The sequence below is a fragment of the Coregonus lavaretus genome, assembly GCF_964263955.1.
Source record: "Coregonus lavaretus genome assembly, contig: HAP1_SCAFFOLD_584, whole genome shotgun sequence".
Taxonomy (NCBI): Eukaryota; Metazoa; Chordata; class Actinopteri; order Salmoniformes; family Salmonidae; genus Coregonus; species Coregonus lavaretus.
Genome location: NW_028165063.1, coordinates 201624 through 225765, shown reverse-complemented (window position 1 = coordinate 225765; position 24142 = coordinate 201624). Strand labels below are relative to the sequence as shown.

Below are 24142 nucleotides of genomic sequence, written 5' to 3'. Positions count from 1 at the left end.
TGGTGTGTGTTTTTGATGAGATGAAAGCATGTCTTTATGGATAAATACTTTGATGTTTTCCACACGCATAGTTTCCTAAGTCTCTAGTTAATGATTTTACTCAGATAGCTTCATTTGTCTTAGAAGGAAAAATACATTGGGGAGACTATTACAGCACAGGAAAACAAAAGATGCAGACTTTTGTTGGTTTGTGTTTGGTGTGTGTTTGGTGTGTGTTTGGTGTGTGTTTGACAATGTCTAAGGATTTAGAAATGTGGCTAGATAATTACAGTATAAGAATACAAGTCGTGTGAGAATATATGCAGCAGAGGCTTTTATCCAAAGCAACTTACATTTTTAGTATGCCTATGTGGTCCTGGTGGAAATAGGAAAGGATACTGAATTCTGTTTGTGTGTACATGATGAGCTAAAAACATGTCTTTATGGAGAAAAATACTTTTATGTCTTCTATATGCATAGTTTGCTTTGGGTGCTGGATGGGGGATGATTAGCTCACAGTACATATTAGACATTCTCTTTATAGTTGACTCATGTTCACTGTGTTTTCTAACTGACATGCTATGTTACTTTGTTTTCAGGGTGAACCCGGGAAACCAGGACCTCGTGGATTAGCTGTGAGTTACATTATTCTCTATGAACCACTCATTCATTAGTGGAATCAGTCCATACTGAAGACTCAGAGCCATAGAACATTCTGCTTTCCCACTTCACATGAAACATAGCTTCTAAGGCTTATTGATGAAGCCTTCATAAAAGCCTTTATAGAGCCTATAAAGATGCTATAGTACTTTATGTCACTGGCTCTTCTGGTGTTTCTGTTTTTCTCCATAGGGCGTTGGAGACGATGGACCCCCTGTAAGTATTTTACAGTCTTATTAATTACACATTCACACATGTATAGACCTTTACAGTACAGTATCTAGTAAAATGTCTGTTAACGTTCACATGAACCATGGTAAGATACCTTGATGCGTTCGGAAGGCAGCTGTGTGGTGTTGAAAACCTTTCAAAACTGTATGAATGATAAATTAGTACAGGTCATAATTTTCACTGAATTACTTGTTTCTCTGGACAGGGACCCCCAGGGCCAGGAGGCCTTCCGGGTCAATTGGGCAAAGGTGGATCCCCTGTGAGTATCAGTGACTGACCCTCATCACCTAATGATCCTCATGACCTAGCGATCCTCATCACCTAACGATCCTCATCACCTAACGATCCTCATCACCTAACGATCCTCATGACCTAGCGATCCTCATCACCTAACGATCCTCATCACCTAACGATCCTCATGACCTAGCGATCCTCATCACCTAACGATCCTCATCACCTAACGATCCTCATCACCTAACGATCCTCATCACCTAACGGTCCTCATAACTGAATGATCCTCATGACCTAACGATCCTCATTACCTAACAAGCCGCAGGACATATAGATCCTCAGTCAGGACATGGTGATTCTCTATGTGGACAGTGCTTGAATTGGGCCGGAACACACCGGTGCTGAGTATCTGCACCTTGGTACTTTTTACTGCTTGAGTTCCAGCACCTGAATATAAACAGTACTGGACCCTAAAATGAGTACCAGCTCCTATTTCAGTCCACTTCAAGCACTGCATGTAGATAGTTTGGGAGCTGGAGTCTTATGGCCAAATACGTCTGACTGGATGTACTCCACAGGGGGCTGCTGAGGGGAGGACAGCTCATAATAACGGCCGGAACGGAGCGAATGGAATGGCATCAAACACCAGGAAACCATGGAAACCATGTGTTTGATACCATTCCACTGATTCTGCTCCAGTCATGACCCAATTAAGGTGCCACCAACCTCCTGTGATGTACAGTACCTCCTCCCTCAGGAAGGTCAGTCAAAAGGTGAATGAAATGGACCATACCTGTTTGTTTGATCTGTTTTCTATGTCCGTTACCACAGGGCGCAATGGGAGTGAGAGGACCAACAGGACCTGGTGGATCAGCAGGGCCTAGAGTGAGTAGTGTCACCGTGTTACGTCCCCAGTTGATGATACGTTGACCAGCACATCCAGAGAATGTTGTGAGCTGTTAGTGTGACATGTTGAACTGGCATCTACTCTTCCTAATCAACTGATTAACAATTCTCAAAATGATGTGTTATTCAGGGTGCAGCAGGGATGCAGGATTTGAGTGCCGAGCTGGTAAGACTTTGTTCCTTCAATACAACTTAGTGCCTGGCATTACACGTATGAGTGATTCTCTGACCTTGTTGATTTATCCTGCTGCTGTTTAGTGCCCTGGTGCCTGTCCACCTGGGACACCTGGTCATCCCGGCCTCCCTGGCATGAAGGTGAGTCAAGGGTCAGGGGTCAAGGACAGCGTACCATATGAAGTTATGTCATGGATAAACGTCCTCAGTGGTATGCTAGTACGGCCATTGGAACGTAGCCAGTGGTGTATTGATAACTTGGTCTCATAAGTCATAATTTATTGTGTTAATGGTAACCATCGCTGGTTCAACCATGGCCTCACAGAAGTCATTGGTTTAAATCTATTCTATTGTCTTCACAGTTAGTATAATGATAGTCTAACAGTGATATGTGATAGAGATTGGGGAGGATGTTTAAGCTTCACGGTCCTCTGTTTTCTAGGGTCACAAAGGAGTAAAGGGGGAAGGAGGAGAGCCTGGGAAACAAGGACACAAGGTAAGGGGTTACATTTTATACACTTTCAGAGAACTGAACAAAAGCCTACACTACATTCAAATGTCCAGAGAACTAGGCTTAGTCTGTTTCTGGAAATCCAGACCTAGATGTTTCCATGACATAGAATGAGCTTGAAGCTTTGTCGCTGCAGTGGTCTCATCTCTTCATGTGATGCTTCATGAGATCAGCTTTACATCTTGACTGATATTCAGATCAGACATTATGAAATACTATTAAGAAATACTCTCTCTGCTACTTCTCAGCTGTCAGTATCCATCCAATCAGGGTCTGAGATCCATCCAGCCAGAGTCTGAGATCCATCTAGTCAGGGTCTGAGATCAATCCAGTCAGGGTCTGAGATCCATCCAGTCAGGGTCTGAGATCCATCCAGTCAGGGTCTGAGATCCATCCAGCCAGGGTCTGAGATCCATCCAGCCAGGGTCTGAGATCCATCCAGTCAGGGTCTGAGATCCATCCAGTCAGGGTCTGAGATCCATCCAGCCAGGGTCTGAGATCTATCCAGCCAGGGTCTGAGATCCATCCAGTCAGGGTCTGAGATCCATCCAGTCAGGGTCTGAGATCCATCCAGCCAGGGTCTGAGATCCATCCAGCCAGGGTCTGAGATCCATCCAGTCAGGGTCTGAGATCCATCCAGTCAGGGTCTGAGATCCATCCAGCCAGGGTCTGAGATCCATCCAGCCAGGGTCTGAGATCCATCCAGCCAGGGTCTGAGATGATATGTTGCCTGATAGTGCTCTACTTATGACCCCAGCCCTCTGCGAATAAGGTGCCGTTTGGGACGCAGACCATGTTAGTCATGCAGGGGTTATGGCTGATATGGAATGCCATGCTAACACATCCACATTCAGCCCTGTAATGCTTCCATACATCCATATACATGGGAATAAGTTCAGCTCTATGCCCAAGTCACTTCATCACCTAGTGGCCTATAACACCATTCACTGTCTGTCTAGAGTCAAACTTCATGTATCCATCGACTGTAAATGACTTTCTCCCTGTACATAATTCAGCCATGCTTATTGGCTCTATTGAAGGGTGTCTGGTGTAGTACATGGATGCTTTTCCCTCACAAGTCAAAGGGTGTTGTCTCTGACAGCTGATTGAACTCACAAAAAAATTTTGGGCAGTGGCACATTGGCAGTGTGATCAGCGGTAGAGTCGATTTCATTGAAAAGTGTGTCATGAATCTCTGAGTAAATGAAGCTATAGCAACATTGATTTAAAGTCCATGTGAGTTTTATTGCGGCCATTAATGTTGTTTTGAAACAGCTTCCATTTGAAATCCATCTTTCTATCCTCCTATACCTACTAATGTTTTCATGTCTCTGTCATACGGTGTTGTTCATCTTCCTGATGTCTTCATGTTACTTCTCTCTCTAGGGTGAAGAAGGTGACCAGGGAACCACAGGGGTCCTCGGATCCCAGGGCCCAAAGGTTTGATTCGTTCATTAACATCCCTTTATTTTAACAGATAATATAACACATTGTCTACAGTGATAATATAACAGATTGTCTATAGTGATAATATAACAGATTGTCTATAGTGAGAAGATAACAGGTTGTCTATAGTGAGAAGATAACAGGTTGTCTATAGTGAGAAGATAACAGATTGTCTATAGTGATAATATAACAGATTGTCTATAGTGATAATATAACAGATTGTCTATAGTGATAATATAACAGATTGTCTATAGTGATAATATAACAGATTGTCTAGTGAGAATATAACAGATTGTCTATAGTGAGAATATAACAGATTGTCTATAGTGAGAATATAACAGATTGTCTATAGTGAAAATATAACAGATTGTCTATAGTGATAATATAACAGATTGTCTATAGTGATAATATAACAGATTGTCTATAGTGATAATATAACAGATTGTCTATAGTGATAATATAACAGATTGTCTATAGTGAGAAGATAACAGATTGTCTATAGTGAGAAGATAACAGATTGTCTATAGTGATAATTTAACAGATTGTCTATAGTGATAATATAACAGATTGTCTATAGTGATAATATACAAGATTGTCTATAGTGATAATTTAACAGATTGTCTATAGTGAGAAGATAACAGATTGTCTATAGTGACAATATAACAGATTGTCTATAGTGATAATTTAACAGATTGTCTATAGTGAGAATATAACAGATTGTCTATAGTGAGAAGATAACAGATTGTCTATAGTGAGAAGATAACAGATTGTCTATAGTGATAATATAACAGATTGTCTATAGTGAGAAGATAACAGATTGTCTATAGTGAGAATATAACAGATTGTCTATAGTGAGAAGATAACAGATTGTCTATAGTGATAATATAACAGATTGTCTATAGTGATAATATAACAGATTGTCTATAGTGAGAATATAACAGATTATCTATAGTGATAATATAACAGATTGTCTATAGTGATAATATAACAGATTGTCTATAGTGATAATATAACAGATTGTCTATAGTGAGAATATAACAGATTGTCTATAGTGATAATATAACAGATTGTCTATAGTGATAATATAACAGATTGTCTATAGTGAGAATATAACAGATTGTCTATAGTGATAATATAACAGATTGTCTATAGTGATAATATAACAGATTGTCTATAGTGATAATATAACAGATTGTCTATAGTGAGAATATAACAGATTGTCTATAGTTATAATATAACAGATTGTCTATAGTGATAATATAACAGATTGTCTATAGTGAGAAGATAACAGATTGTCTATAGTGAGAAGATAACAGATTGTCTATAGTGAGAAGATAACAGATTGTCTATAGTGATAATATAACAGATTGTCTATAGTGAGAAGATAACAGATTGTCTATAGTGAGAAGATAACAGATTGTCTATAGTGAGAATATAACAGATTGTCTATAGTGAGAAGATAACAGATTGTCTATAGTGAGAAGATAACAGATTGTCTATAGTGATAATATAACAGATTGTCTATAGTGATAATATAACAGATTGTCTATAGTGAGAAGATAACAGATTGTCTATAGTGAGAATATAACAGATTGTCTATAGTGAGAATATAACAGATTGTCTATAGTGAGAATATAACAGATTGTCTATAGTGATAATATAACAAATTGTCTATAGTGAGAATATAACAGATTATCTATAGTGAAAATATAACAGATTGTCTATAGTGGTAATATAACAGATTGTCTATAGTGATAATATAACAGAGTGTCTATAGTGAGAAGATAACAGATTGTCTATAGTGATAATATAACAGATTGTCTATAGTGAGAAGATAACAGATTGTCTATAGTGAGAAGATAACAGATTGTCTATAGTGATAATATAACAGATTGTCTATAGTGAGAAGATAACAGATTGTCTATAGTGATAATATAACAGATTGTCTATAGTGAGAAGATAACAGGTTGTCTATAGTGATAATATAACATATTGTCTATAGTGATAATATAACATATTGTCTATAGTGATAATATAACAGATAGTCTATAGTGAGAAGATAACAGATTGTCTATAGTGATAATATAACATATTGTCTATAGTGAGAAGATAACAGATTGTCTATAGTGAGAAGATAACAGATTGTCTATAGTGATAATATAACAGATTGTCTATAGTGAGAAGATAACAGATTGTCTATAGTGAGAAGATAACAGATTGTCTATAGTGATAATATAACAGATTGTCTATAGTGATAATATAACAGATTGTCTATAGTGAGAAGATAACAGATTGTCTATAGTGAGAATATAACAGATTGTCTATAGTGAGAAGATAACAGATTGTCTATAGTGATAATATAACAGATTGTCTATAGTGAAAATATAACAGATTGTCTATAGTGAGAAGATAACAGATTGTCTATAGTGATAATATAACAGATTGTCTATAGTGAGAATATAACAGATTGTCTATAGTGATAATATAACAGATTGTCTAAAGTGATAATATAACAGATTGTCTATAGTGAGAATATAACAGATTGTCTATAGTGAGAAGATAACAGATTGTCTATAGTGAGAAGATAACAGATTGTCTATAGTGATAATATAACAGATTGTCTAGTGAGAATATAACAGATTGTCTATAGTGAGAAGATAACAGATTGTCTATAGTGAGAAGATAACAGATTGTCTATAGTGATAATATAACAGATTGTCTATAGTGAGAATATAACAGATTGTCTACAGTGACAGTTAGTGATAGTTTGTCTTTCTGCTGTTGTGTGATTCCAGGGTCCTCAGGGAATCAGAGGCTCCACTGGAATGATGGGGCTCAAAGGTGAACTGGTAAGAGTCACGCATTGAAGTTAATTATATTTCAATCCTGGCTCGCTGAAACATGTTATTTGCGTTGTGTTTCCATCCTTTCTGTCAGCGTAATGCTAATATACCTCTTGTGTTGTGACAGGGAGCACGAGGACATGATGGAGATCCAGGTCCCCAGGGTGTTGCAGGAGCCACTGTAAGTATTCTCCCATAATCCCCTTCTCCTGTTCATTATGATTTCACTAATGTTAGATCTCTGGAAAGGTTTGTTTTTCAGAAATACAACACTGTTTACGTGTCATTATGTATTGTTCTCAATTAACAAAATGATTAAACATCTCTGTAAAAAGGTTTTGTCTTACAATATGTTTACGCTGTATCTTTTTAGGGTGACCAAGGCCAGAGAGGCGTGATGGGCGAGTCTGGTCCTAAAGGTGATGAGGTGGGTATCAGAATACACCTGCCATGGTTTCACATGGCCAAATTGATGCTTGTTTTTAGTCACTGTCTAGGGTGGTGGTGATGGTGTTATACTGATGCCCTGATTGGTTCCTTATACTATTGTGTTGTTATCTAGGGATCTCAAGGTGGAAGAGGCATCACAGGTCTTCCTGGGCCCAAGGGAGAGGGTGTAAGTATTACTGTACCTGTACTGCTTTATCTCAACATAAACAATCAGTCTTAGTGGTGGGAAACGTAAGCATATCATGTCTGTTGTGTATTCATAGACTCTTAGAACCATTTAAGCCATAGAACCATTCATAGAACCATAGAACCTTCTTGGAACATTAACACTTGTCATGGAATAATTGTTGTGGTTCTTTTTTCATGTCTAGGGTTTGTCAGGTGTGGATGGCCGTGAAGGTATTCCTGGAATGCCAGGTGGAAAGGTATGGAAATGATCTACTATAAGATGTTTATACGTTTACAACTGTTCATAAATGTTGTGTTGACAGAGGTAATGTTCTAGTTTTGCTGTGTGCTCTCATACGTCTACAGTGATTCTTTTTTGCAGCAATTTCTATTGGGTTGGCAATGGAGATCACGGCATCCTGAAAAGTCCACTATAGAATGGGATTCATACTGGTTGAACAGAGGAATCAGCAGGAGTTGTCAAGTCAAGTTAAGGTTACAACTGTGATGTCAGCATTTCATCTTAACTCACGTAACTCTCTTTCTCCACAGGGCACCATTGGCAAGGCTGGGTCTCCCGGGGAGGTGGGGCTTCAGGGACTTCCTGTAAGTATGACCTTTGACCTCACACTAACAGGCGTTCTGATTGGTTGCGCCTGTGTAAAACTCCTCAGCCTCCCGTATTCTAATCCTGATGTGAAATAACAACAATAATAACATGGGATAATTGTTTCTGATTGACCACCACCATTCTGTAGGCTATTTTGTTTTACAAACATTTTAGATTTTCATGTTTTCAACAACATCTTTGAAATGGATAATAAATGGATGATTGTTTCTGTCAAATGTATTCTAGGTATTTACATGATCATTCTTGTTACTGTAGAATGATTTTGTTTGACAATATTGTGTCGCCTCTCTAGGGATTACCTGGTTCTCCTGGCCCGAAAGGAACTGGTGGCGAGAAGGTAGGCGTCATAGAGATCTTATTAAATTAGTATTCTAATTCCTAATTCTATGGTAGGCATCATGATGACATCACAAATCACCTACAATACACCACTTATATCAATGAATCTACAGCCAATAGGCATTACTCTGTGCCATAAACTCAAGCCATCTGACAAATAGAGCTCATCTGTGTCACTGAGGAGCTGCAGCTGGATAGCAGCATGGGTACACTGACCTGACAGTTCTGACCCTGACCTGACTGTTCTGACACTGACCTGACTGTCCTGACACTGACCTGACCTGACTGTCCTGACCCTGACCTGACTGTCCTGACCCTGACCTGACTGTCCTGACCCTGACCTGACTGCCCTGACCCTGACCTGACTGTCCTGACACTGACCTGACTGTCCTGACACTGACCTGACCCTGACCTGACTGTCCTGACCCTGACCTGACTGACCTGACACTGACCTGACTGTTCTGACCCTGACCTGACTGTCCTGACCCTGACCTGACTGTCCTGACACTGACCTGACCCTGACCTGACTGTCCTGACCCTGACCTGACTGTCCTGACACTGACCTGACCCTGACCTGACTGTCCTGACCCTGACCTGACTGACCTGACACTGACCTGACTGTTCTGACCCTGACCTGACTGTCCTGACACTGACCTGACTGTTCTGACCCTGACCTGACTGTCCTGACACTGACCTGACTGTCCTGACACTGACCTGACTGTTCTGACCCTGACCTGACTGTCCTGACACTGACCTGACTGTCCTGACCCTGACCTGACTGTCCTGACTGACCTGACCCTGACCTGACTGTCCTGACCCTGACCTGACTGACCTGACACTGACCTGACTGTTCTGACCCTGACCTGACTGTCCTGACTGTTCTGACCCTGACCTGACTGTCCTGACACTGACCTGACTGTCCTGACCCTGACCTGACTGTCCTGACACTGACCTGACTGTCCTGACCCTGACCTGACCTGACCTGACTGTCCTGACACTGACCTGACTGTCCTGACCCTGACTGTCCTGACACTGACCTGACTGTCCTGATCCTGACCTGACTGTCCTGATCCTGACCTGACTGTCCTGACACTGACTGTCCTGACACTGACCTGACCCTGACCTGACCTGACTGTCCTGACACTGACCTGACTGTCCTGATCTGACTCTGACCTGACTGTCCTGACACTGACTGTCCTGACCCTGACCTGACTGTCCTGACCCTGACCTGACTGTCCTGACACTGACCTGACTGTCCTGATCCTGACCTGACTGTCCTGACCCTGACCTGACTGTCCTGACCCTGACTGTCCTGACCCTGACCTGACTGTCCTAACACTGACCTGACTGTCCTGACACTGACCTGACTGTCCTGACACTGACCTGACTGTCCTGACCCTGACCTGACTGTCCTGACCCTGACCTGACCTGACTGTCCTGACCCTGACCTGACTGTCCTGCCACTGACCTGACTGTCCTGACACTGATCTGACACTGATCGGACTGTCCTGACACTGTCCTGACCCTGACCTGACTGTCCTGACACTGACCTGACTCTGACCTGACTGTCCTGACACTGTCCTGACATTGACCTGACCTGACTTCATCTCTGACACAGGGAACTCAGTTCTGTTAGAGAAGATACTAGAACAAGGAGTGGAAGCAGGGCGGTAGCTCCACCCCACTCTCTCTGCAAGTTTCGGCCAAGTCTATGGGCCAAATGTCCCAAATCAGTAATGAAAAAATCTGCACACCGGAACAAAGTTCCTCGTTAGTCGTGGCATCTCAGTGTGTTGACAGACACTACGATACCATCCTATGGGACGTGTATCTGTCCAAGAGAGATGATGACATAAACTCTGTTTATGTTGCTCTATTTCAGGGTGGCTCTGGAGAGCCAGGTCTTCTTGGAACAATGGGATCTGCTGGTAAAACAGTAAGTCCAAATCAAATCAAAGTTGATTTAAAATACATTTCAAATTGTCTACACAGTAACAAACGGTTCATTGTGATGTCTCTCTGTAGGGAGAGCAAGGAAAAGCAGGAGATCTAGGACCCATTGGACCAATTGGCGGACCAGTGAGTATCCTGTCATTTATTATATTTCCAAGCAGGCAAAGCTGTTTTTATGACGTCATCACAACCATATTACAACTGGTAGGAATTGGGTTGCAGTGATGTCATTGATGTCAATGATGTCATTGCAACCAGTTTTGCCCGCTGGGGTTCCATTTTAATGTCCTTTATCGTGCGTTATTGTCCAATAAAACAAGCCTTCTCTTCTTCTCTCTTGTAATTTCCTTTGACACTTCTCTAGGGAGACAGAGGAGAACAAGGACCAGCCGGTCCTCCAGGCAAACCAGGAGCCAGGGTGAGTTATTGTTGTTGTTGTTGCTGTCTCGTTGCTGTGTGATGCTGTGTGTCTTTGTGCCAGGTATAGTATGAGGATTGATGAATGGAAACATACTTTGTAACAATGACTCAATGATGACAATGTTAGGCTGGAACACCAAGATTATTGAGAGAGAGAAAGAGAAAGAGAGAAAGAGAGAGAAAGAGACAGAGAGAGCGAGTGAGCGAGAGGGAGAGAGAGAGACAGAGAGAGAGGAGTGTAGACCTGGCTGTGGTTACAGAGAGTGTGGACCTGGCTGTGGTTACAGAGAGTGTGGACCTGGCTGTGGTTACAGAGAGTGTGGACCTGGCTGTGGTTACAGAGAGTGTGGACCTGGCTGTGGTTACAGAGAGTGTGGACCTGGCTGTGGTTACAGAGAGTGTGGACCTGGCTGTGGTTACAGAGAGTGTGGACCTGGCTGTGGTTACAGAGAGTGTGGACCTGGCTGTGGTTACAGAGAGTGTGGACCTGGCTGTGGTTACAGAGAGTGTGGACCTGGCTGTGGTTACAGAGAGTGTGGAACTGGCTGTGGTTACAGAGAGTGTGGACCTGGCTGTGGTTACAGAGAGTGTGGAACTGGCTGTGGTTACAGAGAGTGTGGACCTGGCTGTGGTTACAGAGAGTGTGGACCTGGCTGTGGTTACAGAGAGTGTGGACCTGGCTGTGGTTACAGAGAGTGTGGACCTGGCTATGGTTACAGAGAGTGTGGACCTGGCTGTGGTTACAGAGAGTGTGGACCTGGCTGTGGTTACAGAGAGTGTGGACCTGGCTGTGGTTACAGAGAGTGTGGACCTGGCTGTGGTTACAGAGAGTGTGGACCTGGCTGTGGTTACAGAGAGTGTGGACCTGGCTGTGGTTACAGAGAGTGTGGAACTGGCTGTGGTTACAGAGAGTGTGGACCTGGCTGTGGTTACAGAGAGTGTGGACCTGGCTGTGGTTACAGAGAGTGTGGACCTGGCTGTGGTTACAGAGAGTGTGGAACTGGCTGTGGTTACAGAGAGTGTGGACCTGGCTGTGGTTACAGAGAGTGTGGAACTGGCTGTGGTTACAGAGAGTGTGGACCTGGCTGTGGTTACAGAGAGTGTGGAACTGGCTGTGGTTACAGAGAGTGTGGACCTGGCTGTGGTTACAGAGAGTGTGGAACTGGCTGTGGTTACAGAGAGTGTGGACCTGGCTGTGGTTACAGAGAGTGTGGACCTGGCTGTGGTTACAGAGAGTGTGGACCTGGCTGTGGTTACAGAGAGTGTGGACCTGGCTGTGGTTACAGAGAGTGTGGACCTGGCTGTGGTTACAGAGAGTGTGGACCTGGCTGTGGTTACAGAGAGTGTGGACCTGGCTGTGGTTACAGAGAGTGTGGACCTGGCTGTGGTTACAGAGAGTGTGGACCTGGCTGTGGTTACAGAGAGTGTGGACCTGGCTGTGGTTATAGAGAGTGTGGACCTGGCTGTGGTTACAGAGAGTGTGGACCTGGCTGTGGTTACAGAGAGTGTGGACCTGGCTGTGGTTACAGAGAGTGTGGACCTGGCTATGGTTACAGAGAGTGTGGACCTGGCTGTGGTTACAGAGAGTGTGGACCTGGCTGTGGTTACAGAGAGTGTGGACCTGGCTGTGGTTACAGAGAGTGTGGACCTGGCTGTGGTTACAGAGAGTGTGGACCTGGCTGTGGTTACAGAGAGTGTGGACCTGGCTGTGGTTACAGAGAGTGTGGAACTGGCTGTGGTTACAGAGAGTGTGGACCTGGCTGTGGTTACAGAGAGTGTGGACCTGGCTGTGGTTACAGAGAGTGTGGACCTGGCTGTGGTTACAGAGAGTGTGGAACTGGCTGTGGTTACAGAGAGTGTGGACCTGGCTGTGGTTACAGAGAGTGTGGACCTGGCTGTGGTTACAGAGAGTGTGGACCTGGCTGTGGTTACAGAGAGTGTGGACCTGGCTGTGGTTACAGAGAGTGTGGAACTGGCTGTGGTTACAGAGAGTGTGGACCTGGCTGTGGTTACAGAGAGTGTGGACCTGGCTGTGGTTACAGAGAGTGTGGACCTGGCTGTGGTTACAGAGAGTGTGGACCTGGCTGTGGTTACAGAGAGTGTGGACCTGGCTGTGGTTACAGAGAGTGTGGACCTGGCTGTGGTTACAGAGAGTGTGGACCTGGCTGTGGTTACAGAGAGTGTGGACCTGGCTGTGGTTACAGAGAGTGTGGACCTGGCTGTGGTTACAGAGAGTGTGGAACTGGCTGTGGTTACAGAGAGTGTGGACCTGGCTGTGGTTACAGAGAGTGTGGAACTGGCTGTGGTTACAGAGAGTGTGGACCTGGCTGTGGTTACAGAGAGTGTGGACCTGGCTGTGGTTACAGAGAGTGTGGACCTGGCTGTGGTTACAGAGAGTGTGGACCTGGCTGTGGTTACAGAGAGTGTGGAACTGGCTGTGGTTACAGAGAGTGTGGACCTGGCTGTGGTTACAGAGAGTGTGGACCTGGCTGTGGTTACAGAGAGTGTGGACCTGGCTGTGGTTACAGAGAGTGTGGACCTGGCTGTGGTTACAGAGAGTGTGGACCTGGCTGTGGTTACAGAGAGTGTGGACCTGGCTGTGGTTACAGAGAGTGTGGACCTGGCTGTGGTTACAGAGAGTGTGGACCTGGCTGTGGTTACAGAGAGTGTGGACCTGGCTGTGGTTACAGAGAGTGTGGACCTGGCTGTGGTTACAGAGAGTGTGGACCTGGCTGTGGTTACAGAGAGTGTGGACCTGGCTGTGGTTACAGAGAGTGTGGACCTGGCTGTGGTTACAGAGAGTGTGGACCTGGCTGTGGTTACACAGAAACTCTCTAGAGAATAGGCCTGAATGGGATCTCAGGATCTCAGAGGCTATTTTCACAGTAAGGAGAGAATGGGGTCCAGGGCCAGCCGGCTGAAAGAGCCCTCTGTTCCTTTGGCATTCCTCAAACACACACGGTCAGCGATCAAAGGTGTGCCCAGCACACAGAATGAAGAGACACACACACATAAACATACAAAATAAAAATTGCGGCCAGGTTTTTAGGAATTCTCTTTCTTTTGTGCACATTTTGAGTCACTACCCTGATATATCCGTCTCATGAACAGTTAATTAACCCAGTGGATGTTGTCCTAATGACAGAAGGAAGAAAGGCTCCATACTCTGCTGTCTTATCTTAGGTTTCCAACTACTTTCTGCTGTAGTTTTATATATTTACATACAGTATTCCATTTAGCAGATGCTTTTATTCTTACAGTCATGCGTGCATACATCTTACGTATGGGATGCCCCTGGAATCAAACCCACAAACCTGGCGTTGCAAGCTCCATGCGCTAACCAACTGAGCCATACAGGGCATACAGTAGTGTGGTGTTGACCTCTGACCTCATTGTTGTCTCTCTACCTTTGTTTTGTAGGGATCTAAAGGGGATCTTGGTCTTCCTGGTGTTCCCGGACCCCCAGGCCTCCCCGGAGTGAAGGGAGAGAGGGTAAGATAAGAGGACGTTCTATTTTGACTGGTATCTATCCCCTCTGTAGAGACCTGCCGTCTGGTGGGGAAACAAACACTGCTGTTATACAAATACTCAAACTACTGCTTACTGGATTTACGCTCCCCGGACCGTTTACTTTCTGCATGCTTGATATTTGATAAGAAGACAGAGAGGATCCTCAACTGAACAGCAATGTGGCTTGTGTTTAGTCATTTCAGGTTCCACAAACTTCTTATGACAATTTCCAATGTTCATGAAACCACTAGTTTTGATTTGACTTTTCACGGTTCTGTACAATCATGAAAAATACATCTATTTGGCCCCCTCTAGTGTTACAAGTTGAAATATGCATTGATAAGACTAGTCTTGCTGCGGGTATTACAGTTTTTTACAATCACTTTGGCACTAATTTCAGAACCTTGACGTAATTTTTCAAAACTCTAGACACAAAACTCAAAACGGTAATCACTTGTAACACAGGCTGTCCAATGTTCAAAACATTGCATTGTGCATTCATATCTTTAAAGAAATCTTGCACTTACACAATCATTGGTTCAAAAAACTAATTTATTGTGAAATACCAATGAAACGTTAATTTAGATCACCCACACACAAGCAACCGATAGTTTCACTGTGTCATTGTTCGTACAATCATTAAATATTGTAGTACAAAATAGGTGATACATGTTTCATTATGGTACTACATGTAAATACATCCCTGTAAAAGTACTGCAGTAGTAGAGATAATACTACAGACACAGTGGAATCATTGAACAAAATCTGAAATATATTGATGAAAAACAATACAGTACTGTAAAACATAAAATGCAGTGTTCCTCAACTTGCTTGCTTGTACTGTAAAAAGCAAAACATAGGAGTGATTACTGTACTTCTACATTTTCATCAACTCTGTCTTGTGGATTTGGCCACAGGTTCTCATCTACATCACAATGGATGTTTTCATTAGACAAACATCTTGGAAAAAACCTTCGGGCATGGCGAATCCAGGCCTGACACTGGTCTGCCGTGATGTCATTGCATGCGTCATCCATGGCCTGGAGAAGAGTGACTTGTTCATGAGGGCGCCTATCATAAACCTTCCATCTCCATGTGGAGAATAATTCCTCAATCGGGTTAAGGAAAGGAGAGTATGGGGGTAAATACAGGGTGGTAAATTGTGCATGGGCCTGAAACCATGCTTGCACCATATGAGCATGGTGGAACCTGACATTATCCCACACAATGACATAGGTCACGCCATCAGCTCTACAGACCTGATCGAACTCATCAAGGAAGGTTACAAGGAGAGCTGCATTATATGATCCAATACGAGGTCTGCGTCCCACCACACCATCTTCTGATATAGCCGCACACATTGTAATGTTGGCCCCACATTGTCCAGGTACTTGGATGGTTGCCCGCTGGCCAATGAAATTCCGACCTCTCCTCCTTGTCTTGGCCAGGTTAAAGCCTGCCTCATCCAAATATATGAATTTGTGATGGTTGTCATCAGCATCCAGCTCCATCACCCTCTAAAAATACATTTTGGAAAGAGATTTACTGATTACTCTACAATGTAGAATTATTAGGGAATTTTATTACAACAGCCATCTTGAAACGGAACATACCTGAACATACTCAGTCCTCATTTGCTTCACTCTGTCTGCATTTCTTTCAAAAAGCACATGGTATAGTTGTTTTAAAGACACCTGGTGCCTTTTCAGCATGCGTGCAATAGTCGGCAAACTTATGGATTCCACATTGTTAAACATGTCTTCATTGTCCAAGATATGCTGGCAAATTTCTGTAAGGCGAATATCATTTCGACCACAGCCTGCTCTTGTTGGTCAGTCAGAATTTTGACTCTGCCTCCCCTATTTGGCCTAGTCTCAATTCTACAGGGAAAATTACAGTAAGAAGACACTTGGTCACATCACCTACTCTGTGATACACATTGGTATGCAGTCATTTGACAATTGAGAGTAGCATAATGTTTAGTGCATGCTGACAACTTACCGATTCTCATTGCGGAAAGTTCTGATTATTGCGACAACGGTTAACCTTCTGAGGTTTGGTTGTATCATTGTAGCCGCCTCAGTCATTGTCATGCCATGATATATGACATGGTCTACAACTATTGCTCGGATTTCATTGGACACTCTTTGCTGTTGCTGTCTTGGTCCGTGGCCTTGTCCTCTACCACGTTCCCCCACACCTCTCAAACAAGGCCCACGACCACCTCTCAGAAGGGGTGCTTGTCCCCTGCCATTCCTTTGACCAACACGTCTTCCTCGTCTTCCTCCCACCACTGCTTGACCTCTATTGTGACCTGGATCACCTGCCGGCTCCATGTTACAGTACGTATCGCTATGTTGTTGCAAGTGGATCCCAATCAATTCTTTATATACTCGTTCCACAATGTGAACTCAATCATCAGTAACGAGTTGGCAGAATTGGACAAGCAATTACAAGGGCCTGCATCCATACAGTGCAGTACTGTCAATACTGTAAATAGTCTGAAAGGGTGGTACATGGGACCATAGAAACGGTGTCTGATAAAGAATGATGATGAAATATTACATCCATAGATAATGTAGTCTAATTGGTTCATGCTCCACGCTAATTGGTGACAATGAATCTCGTTATCTTGAAACTTTCATGATCTGAACATGGAATATTGTTTGTCTGTTTCCATACAACTATGCATTAAGAGTAATGCAACAGTTACTTATCATTTTGAGCAGTTGTATCAATTGATAGTTGGATAATTGTAATGAAATGAATAGACACTCATCTGAAATGTAATGTGTGAATTGCCTTTTGAAATAGTAGTACTTTGATGTTAAGTTGTGTCATATTGAACAGGTGATTTTTGTTAAATGAACAAATGATCTTAGTTTTATGTGTATTGTATCCAAGCAATTGAAAAAAGTGTTAAGAGTTTTGAAAAATGTTCATTTTGATCATTGGTTGAGAGTTGTGTGTCTAGAGTTTTGAAAAATGACGTCAATGTTCTGAAATTAGTGCCAAAGTGATTGTAAAAAACGGTAGATAGTAGTATAACTTGCTGTTGCTTAACTGTACTGTATAACTTGTGCTGTAGTAGTATAACTAGTGCTGTTGTTTAACTGTTTAACTGTACTGTATAACTTGCTGTAGTAGTATAACTAGTGCTGTTGCTTAACTGTACTGTATAACTTGCTATAGTAGTATAACTAGTGCTGTTGTTTAACTGTTTAACTGTACTGTATAACTTGCTGTAGTAGTATAACTAGTGCTGTTGCTTAACTGTACTGTATAACTTGCTATAGTAGTATAACTAGTGCTGTTGCTTAACTGTACTGTATAACTTGCTATAGTAGTATAACTAGTGCTGTTGCTTAACTGTACTGTATAACTTGCTATAGTAGTATAACTAGTGCTGTTGCTTAACTGTACTGTATAACTTGCTATAGTAGTATAACTAATGCTGTTGTATAACTGTATAACTGTACTGTATAACTTGCTATAGTAGTATAACTAGTGCTGTTGCTTAACTGTACTGTATAACTTGCTATAGTAGTATAACTAGTGCTGTTGTTTAACTGTACTGTATAACTTGTGCTGTAGTAGTATAACTAGTGCTGTTGCTTAACTGTATAACTGTACTGTAGTTAAACGATTTTCAATACTGAACTGATTTTTCCTCAACTTCAGGGAGAAGCTGGCGAGGGAGGACCTAAAGGGGAACAGGTAAGAATTCCAAGTTTGAAAACGTCTGTTTATCTCTCTCAACAATATTTGTCTGTATCTTAAAGTCAATTTGATAATCCACCAGCAGTGTGGATGGGCCCTTTCAAGTTTCATTAGTCGTATGTACAGGAGACACATGGTATACACCATCCAACCAAATGCTTACTTGCAGATTCCTTCTGGACAATGCAACAACAATAAGCAATAATAAAAGATAAGAATAGGAACATAAAGTAAATGTCTCAGTAGAATAGAATAAACATGTTAGCATCAGTAGAATACAGGAAGGAACCATTTATAGTCCAATATTTACATGTGTTTTAGGGAAGGAGGGATTAGGGGGCAAGTGTTTAAATTGTGCAGTATTTAGCAATCATAGTAAGAGTCTGGTAGCAGCAGTTGTGGTGTGTGTGTCTGTGTGGGTGTGTGTTTGTTTGTGTGTGTGTGGATTTTTGTGTGGGTGTGTGTGTGTGTTCCTAACTTACCCAGGGCATTTTTATATCCAGAAGAGTGAGTTTACCCCAAATCATTTATATTTGTTTGTGTGTGTGTGTGTGTGTGTGTGTAGGGAGAACAAGGTTCTGAGGGAACCTCTGGAGACAAAGGAGATGTTGTAAGTTATCACTCAAGCAAGGATTCATTGCATACAACCTGACCTCACATTTGAGCCTTTTAAACAACACTTTTTCAACTCCACCTGTACTAATCATCTGGGTTTTTCTCATTTGATTAATAGGGTGACCAAGGGGAAGCTGGACCCAAAGGAGCGGTGAGTTCTGACTACTTTTCTAGAAGCAGTTCTATGTCTCAAACGAGGAATATACCTACAGTTGAAGTCTGAAGTTTACATACACTTAGGTTGGAGTCATTAAAACTCGTTTGAATGTCGGTTAGGACATCTACTTTCTGCATGACACAAGTATTTTTTTCAACAATTGTTTACAGACAGATTATTTCACTTATAATTCACTATAATCACAATTCCAGTGGGTCAGAAGTTTACATACACTAAGTTCACTGTGCCTTTAAACAGCTTGGAAAATTCCAGAAAATTATGTCATGGCTTTAGAAGCTTCTGATAGGCTAATTTACATCATTTGAGTCAATTGGAGGTGTACCTGTGGATGTATTTCAAGGCCTACCTTCAAACTCAGTGCCTTTTTGCTTGACATCATGGGGAAATCAAAAGAAATCAGCCAAGACCTCAGAAAAAACATGTAGACCTCCACAAGTCTGGTTCATCCTTGGAAGCAATTTCCAAACGCCTGAAGGTACCACGTTCATCTGTACAAACAATAGTACTTAAGTATAAACACCATGGGACCACGCAGCCGTCATACAGCTCAGGAAGGAGACGTGTTCTGTCTCCTAGAGATGAACGTACTTTGGTGCGAAAAGTGCAAATCAATCCCAGAACAACAGCAAAGGACCTTGTGAAGATGCTGGAGGAAACAGGTACAAAGTATCTATATCCACTGTAGAACAAGTCCTATATCGACATCACCTGAAAGGCCGCTCAGCAAGGAAGAAGCCACTGCTCCAAAACCGCTATAAAAAAGCCAGACTACGGTTTGCAACTTCACATGGGGACAAAGATCGTACTTTTTGGAGAAATGTCCTCTGGTCTGATGAAACAAAAATAGAACTGTTTGGCCATAATGACCATCGTTATGTTTGGAGGAAAAAGGGGGACGCTTGCAAGCCGAAGAACATAATCTCAACCGTGAAGCACGGGGGTGGCAGCATCATGCTGTGGAGGTGCTTTGCTGCAGGAGGGACTGGTGCACTTCACAAAATAGATGGCATCATGAGAAAGGAAAATTATGTGTATATATTGAAGCAACATCTCAAGACATCAGTCAGGAAGTTAAAGCTTGGTCGCAAATGGGTCTTCCAAATGGACAATGACCCCAAGCATAATTCCAAAGTATTGGCAAAATGGCTTAAGGACAACAAAGTCAAGGTATTGGAGTGGCCATCACAACGCCCTGACCTCAATCCTATAGAAAGTTTGTTGGCAGAACTGAAAAAGTGTGTGTATTCTGCCCTGGAATTGCATTCCCATGCAAAACTAGACAGATAGCTAACAACTGAGTCTTCAATAAAACTTCCAAGGCGTGACTTTTCTTGAAAGAATGTATTGAAAACGTTTATGTTGTGAAACTGCAAAATACAGAAAATAATATACTTTAGTATCCAATTCACATTGACATACTGTAGCTGTACATTATACATTTCAAGTTGAAGTTGCATAAATACAAAGCACGTGCCAAGGTACCATGTATCTGACATGACGACAAACCAAATAGATAATTACTCTATGAGTAACAACTAGCCAACTCCTTTCATTACTCTAATAATGTACAAACACCTCTGTACAATAACAAAGCATATTACACTAGAAACAGTAACAAACTATAGTATGTTTTACACTTCTTTTACATGACGCACGAGCAAACTAATACAGCTGACGGCATCCATGAAAGTCAATGCAATTTGAGTGAGTAAATGTAACCAACTAACATTGATAAGTAAGCCATTCTATCAATAACAATATTATCATCACTAGCAATATGCTTGAATTGAACTTACAAACAAATATTTTCCGAGGGTGAAGCGTGACAAGAAATAGTTGCACAGAAAGAACTGTAGCGTTGTTTCTAGCTGCTTGTCTGCGTGCAGAATGACTACTCTACTTCCGGTTTTTGTACATTCTTCTAAGTACCAGAAAGCTCCACTAGGGGGCGATAAACACCATGGAACACAATGAAAGTCACTCTTAACCACTATAATAAAATAATCTGTTACCTTCTAACAGGATGGCAGCACAGTGTGTGAGCAAGGAGGCCTACAAACCTGACTCAGTTACACCAGCTCTGTCAGGAGGAATGGGCCAAAATTCACCCAACTTATTGTGGGAAGCTTGTAGCAGGCTACCCGAAACGTTTGACCCAAGTTAAACAATTTAAAGGCAATGTTAGCAAATACTAATTGAGTGTATGTAAACTTCTGACCCACTGGGAATGTGATTAAATAAATAAAAGCTGAAATAAATCATTCTCTCTACTATTATTCTGACATTTCACATTCTTAAAATAAAGTGGTGATCCTAACTGACATAAGACAGGGAAGTTTTACTAGGATTAAATGTCAGGAATTGTGAAAAACTGAGTTTAAATGTATTTGGCTAAGGTGTATGTAAACTTCCGACTTCAACTGTAACTTTGAGACAGTTCATCTACACCCATAGAGTGTGTTAGTTGTAGTGCTGAGCGATTAACCAACATTTGGGTTATTTTTCGGTTTTTAAAACAACTAATTGACTGACGTTGGTTAAATCATTTGAATTAAAAAAAATATCGTTTTTTTTCTGTGAGCTCGATGTGCAGATTCTGTAGAGATAAATCAGATGAAGCCTGAACTGTGCGATGTGGTAGGGCGTTGTAGTTTCTAACAGGCCAATATTCTACATAGTTTAGCGCCGAAAACATGGTAATTAACTACAATGACCATAATCCATTGCGCTCGCTTAAACTTGTCCAGTCTGTGCGGAGCAGACACGGAGAGAAGAGCGATTGAGTGGAATAGAAAGCAGTTGCTTCGCGAGCCTCAAAATACATGATTTAAGTGATTTATAGTTGGTATTCAGCAGTCATAAAAGTCTACCTTATTTACTTTGAAGAACTACTAAAATAGTGATTTAGTCAGACAGCATAGGCAGCTTTTCTATAGAGATGAGATGACTTGGAATGAAATAATAAAGTCATCAAATAAAACTAATATTTTATTAAAGTAAAGTAATGTGAATAAATGATGGTTAATAAGTGATAAGCAGCAATGGACAGTCACTACCATCATGGGACTTTTATTAATTGTTTTATTCAGTGTTGTTACAGCATTCAACCCACATAATGCATAGTGCATTTAATGTAAAGAAAAAAATCAATTGAACCGAAACCGAACCGACCTCAAAAAGCACTAATCGCTCAGCACTACTGCAACTTCAGCATTGAACCTGTAGATATATCGGACTTTGCTTCAGATAAAGCCAATCCATATTCTGCAACATAATCAAGTTGGGTAGAAACTCAGAAGTCTTCATTGAGCGTGCTCAGTACCACCCATGTAATGTTGTTCTGATCCAGTGGTCTCTCCCCTCTCTGTCTCCAGGTTGGAAACCCAGGAGAGCCTGGTAACAGAGGACCAGAGGGTAGCAGAGGGCAGCCTGGCATCGAGGGCCCAGCTGGTTCACCTGGACCACGTGGCATGCAGGGCAACAGGGGCTCACCAGGAATCAGGGGGTCACAGGGACCAGCGGTAGGTACCCCCAAACCACCTCCACGCAAAACTTTGAAGACTATACACCTGAACTTACTTACTTACTTACTTACTTACATACTTACATAATATCTTACTTGCTTACTTACATACTTACCTACTTACTTACTAACTTACTTATTAACTTACTTAATTACTTACGAACTTACTTGCTTAATAACTTAGTTACTTACTAATTTACGTAATGACTTATATACTTAATTAATTACTTACATACTTACTTAATTACTTACGTACTCACATACTTACTTACATACTTACCTACTTGCTTACTTACAACTTACTTACTTAATTATCTACTTACATACTAACTTACTAACATACTTACTTATGGACTTACTTACTAACTCACACAAGTACCTACATACTTACTTACTTACATACTAACTTACTTACTAACTTAATTACTTACGTACCCACATACTTACTTACTCACATACTCACATACTTGCTTACTAACTTACTTGATTGCTTATTAATATACTTACTTACTAACTTACTTAGTTGCTTACATACATGCTTACTTACATGCTTACTAACTAACTAACTTGCTTACTTATACACCTACATACTTACTTACATACCTACCTACTTATTTACATGCTTACTTACTCATTTACTTTCATACTTACTAACAAATTCAGTTACTAACGTACATACCTACCTACTTATTTACATGCTTACTTACTCATTTACTTTCATACTTACTAACAAATTCAGTTACTAACTTACATACTTACCTACTTATTTACATGCTTACTTACTCATTTACTTTCATACTTACTAACAAATTCAGTTACTAACTTACATACTTACCTACTAACTTACATACTTACTTACCTATTTACCTCCTTTCTTACATACATACTTACTTACTTCTAGGCCTTTCCCTCCTCCCGGACCATAGGCCATCGACAACAGTTGTCCAGTGTATCCGGCATAACACAATTAGGGCTTACAAAATGTATCTGAGAAGCTAAATCTATGTGTATAAAAGCTGTTTTCTCATCATAAACCTTTTTTATGTTATCCTTCAGGGTAAAGAACCAAGCGATCAACACATCAGACAAGTCTGCATGAGAGTTATGCAAGGTGCGAATATCACAAGGAAGTTGTTTTCACACTGTCTGCTTCATTCCTTCTGTGTCTTTTAAATCAATGTATCTCACTCTACCTTTAAGCATCAACACTCTGTAATATCCCCACCCTCATTGGGTATCAGGGGTATTCAACTCTGACCCTACGAGGTCCGGAGCCTGCTGGTTTTCTGTCCTACCTAATAAATAATTGCACACAGCTGGTGACCCAGGTCTAAATCAGTCCCCGATTAGAGGGGAACAATGAAAAAAAGGCAGTGGAACTGGCTTTGATGTCCAGAGTTGAGTTTGAGGGCTTATAGTCTATCTGGCTTGGCGGTTTCAAGTCGAGTTTGAAGAGAGGGGAGCAGAAAAGAACCCATCATAAATACGCTTCAACCTTTGTTAGTTTGATGGATAACAGACTCCTGAACCCCAGCAATGCAGAAGATGCAGGCTGTTTTTTGGTCTCTCTCCCTGGGCCCTCCTCTTACTGTCTCCCACCCCCCTCCTCCCACTACCACTACTCTCCTCCTAAACTCAGGACTTTTTTATACCC

The 24142-nt window shown here is 41.8% G+C and overlaps 1 protein-coding gene across 1 annotated transcript in view; it reads left to right on the top strand.

Annotated features, from left to right (window-relative positions):
• LOC311116327 (uncharacterized protein) overlaps positions 1 to 24142 on the top strand; it is a gene marked incomplete at both ends in the record, with an annotated part of 39967 nt that overhangs the window by 11765 nt on the left and 4060 nt on the right. The window contains 24 exons of the mRNA XM_084191420.1: positions 579 to 614; positions 832 to 855; positions 1076 to 1129; positions 1933 to 1986; positions 2138 to 2173; positions 2266 to 2322; positions 2624 to 2677; positions 4079 to 4132; positions 6934 to 6987; positions 7109 to 7162; positions 7355 to 7408; positions 7544 to 7597; positions 7803 to 7856; positions 8152 to 8205; positions 8523 to 8567; positions 10452 to 10505; positions 10595 to 10648; positions 10887 to 10940; positions 14363 to 14434; positions 18134 to 18169; positions 18738 to 18782; positions 18906 to 18938; positions 22340 to 22486; positions 23545 to 23599. Of these exons, the coding sequence (XP_084047546.1) occupies positions 579 to 614; positions 832 to 855; positions 1076 to 1129; positions 1933 to 1986; positions 2138 to 2173; positions 2266 to 2322; positions 2624 to 2677; positions 4079 to 4132; positions 6934 to 6987; positions 7109 to 7162; positions 7355 to 7408; positions 7544 to 7597; positions 7803 to 7856; positions 8152 to 8205; positions 8523 to 8567; positions 10452 to 10505; positions 10595 to 10648; positions 10887 to 10940; positions 14363 to 14434; positions 18134 to 18169; positions 18738 to 18782; positions 18906 to 18938; positions 22340 to 22486; positions 23545 to 23599 (1288 nt within the window). The remainder of the gene's footprint in view (positions 1 to 578; positions 615 to 831; positions 856 to 1075; positions 1130 to 1932; positions 1987 to 2137; positions 2174 to 2265; positions 2323 to 2623; positions 2678 to 4078; positions 4133 to 6933; positions 6988 to 7108; positions 7163 to 7354; positions 7409 to 7543; positions 7598 to 7802; positions 7857 to 8151; positions 8206 to 8522; positions 8568 to 10451; positions 10506 to 10594; positions 10649 to 10886; positions 10941 to 14362; positions 14435 to 18133; positions 18170 to 18737; positions 18783 to 18905; positions 18939 to 22339; positions 22487 to 23544; positions 23600 to 24142) is intronic.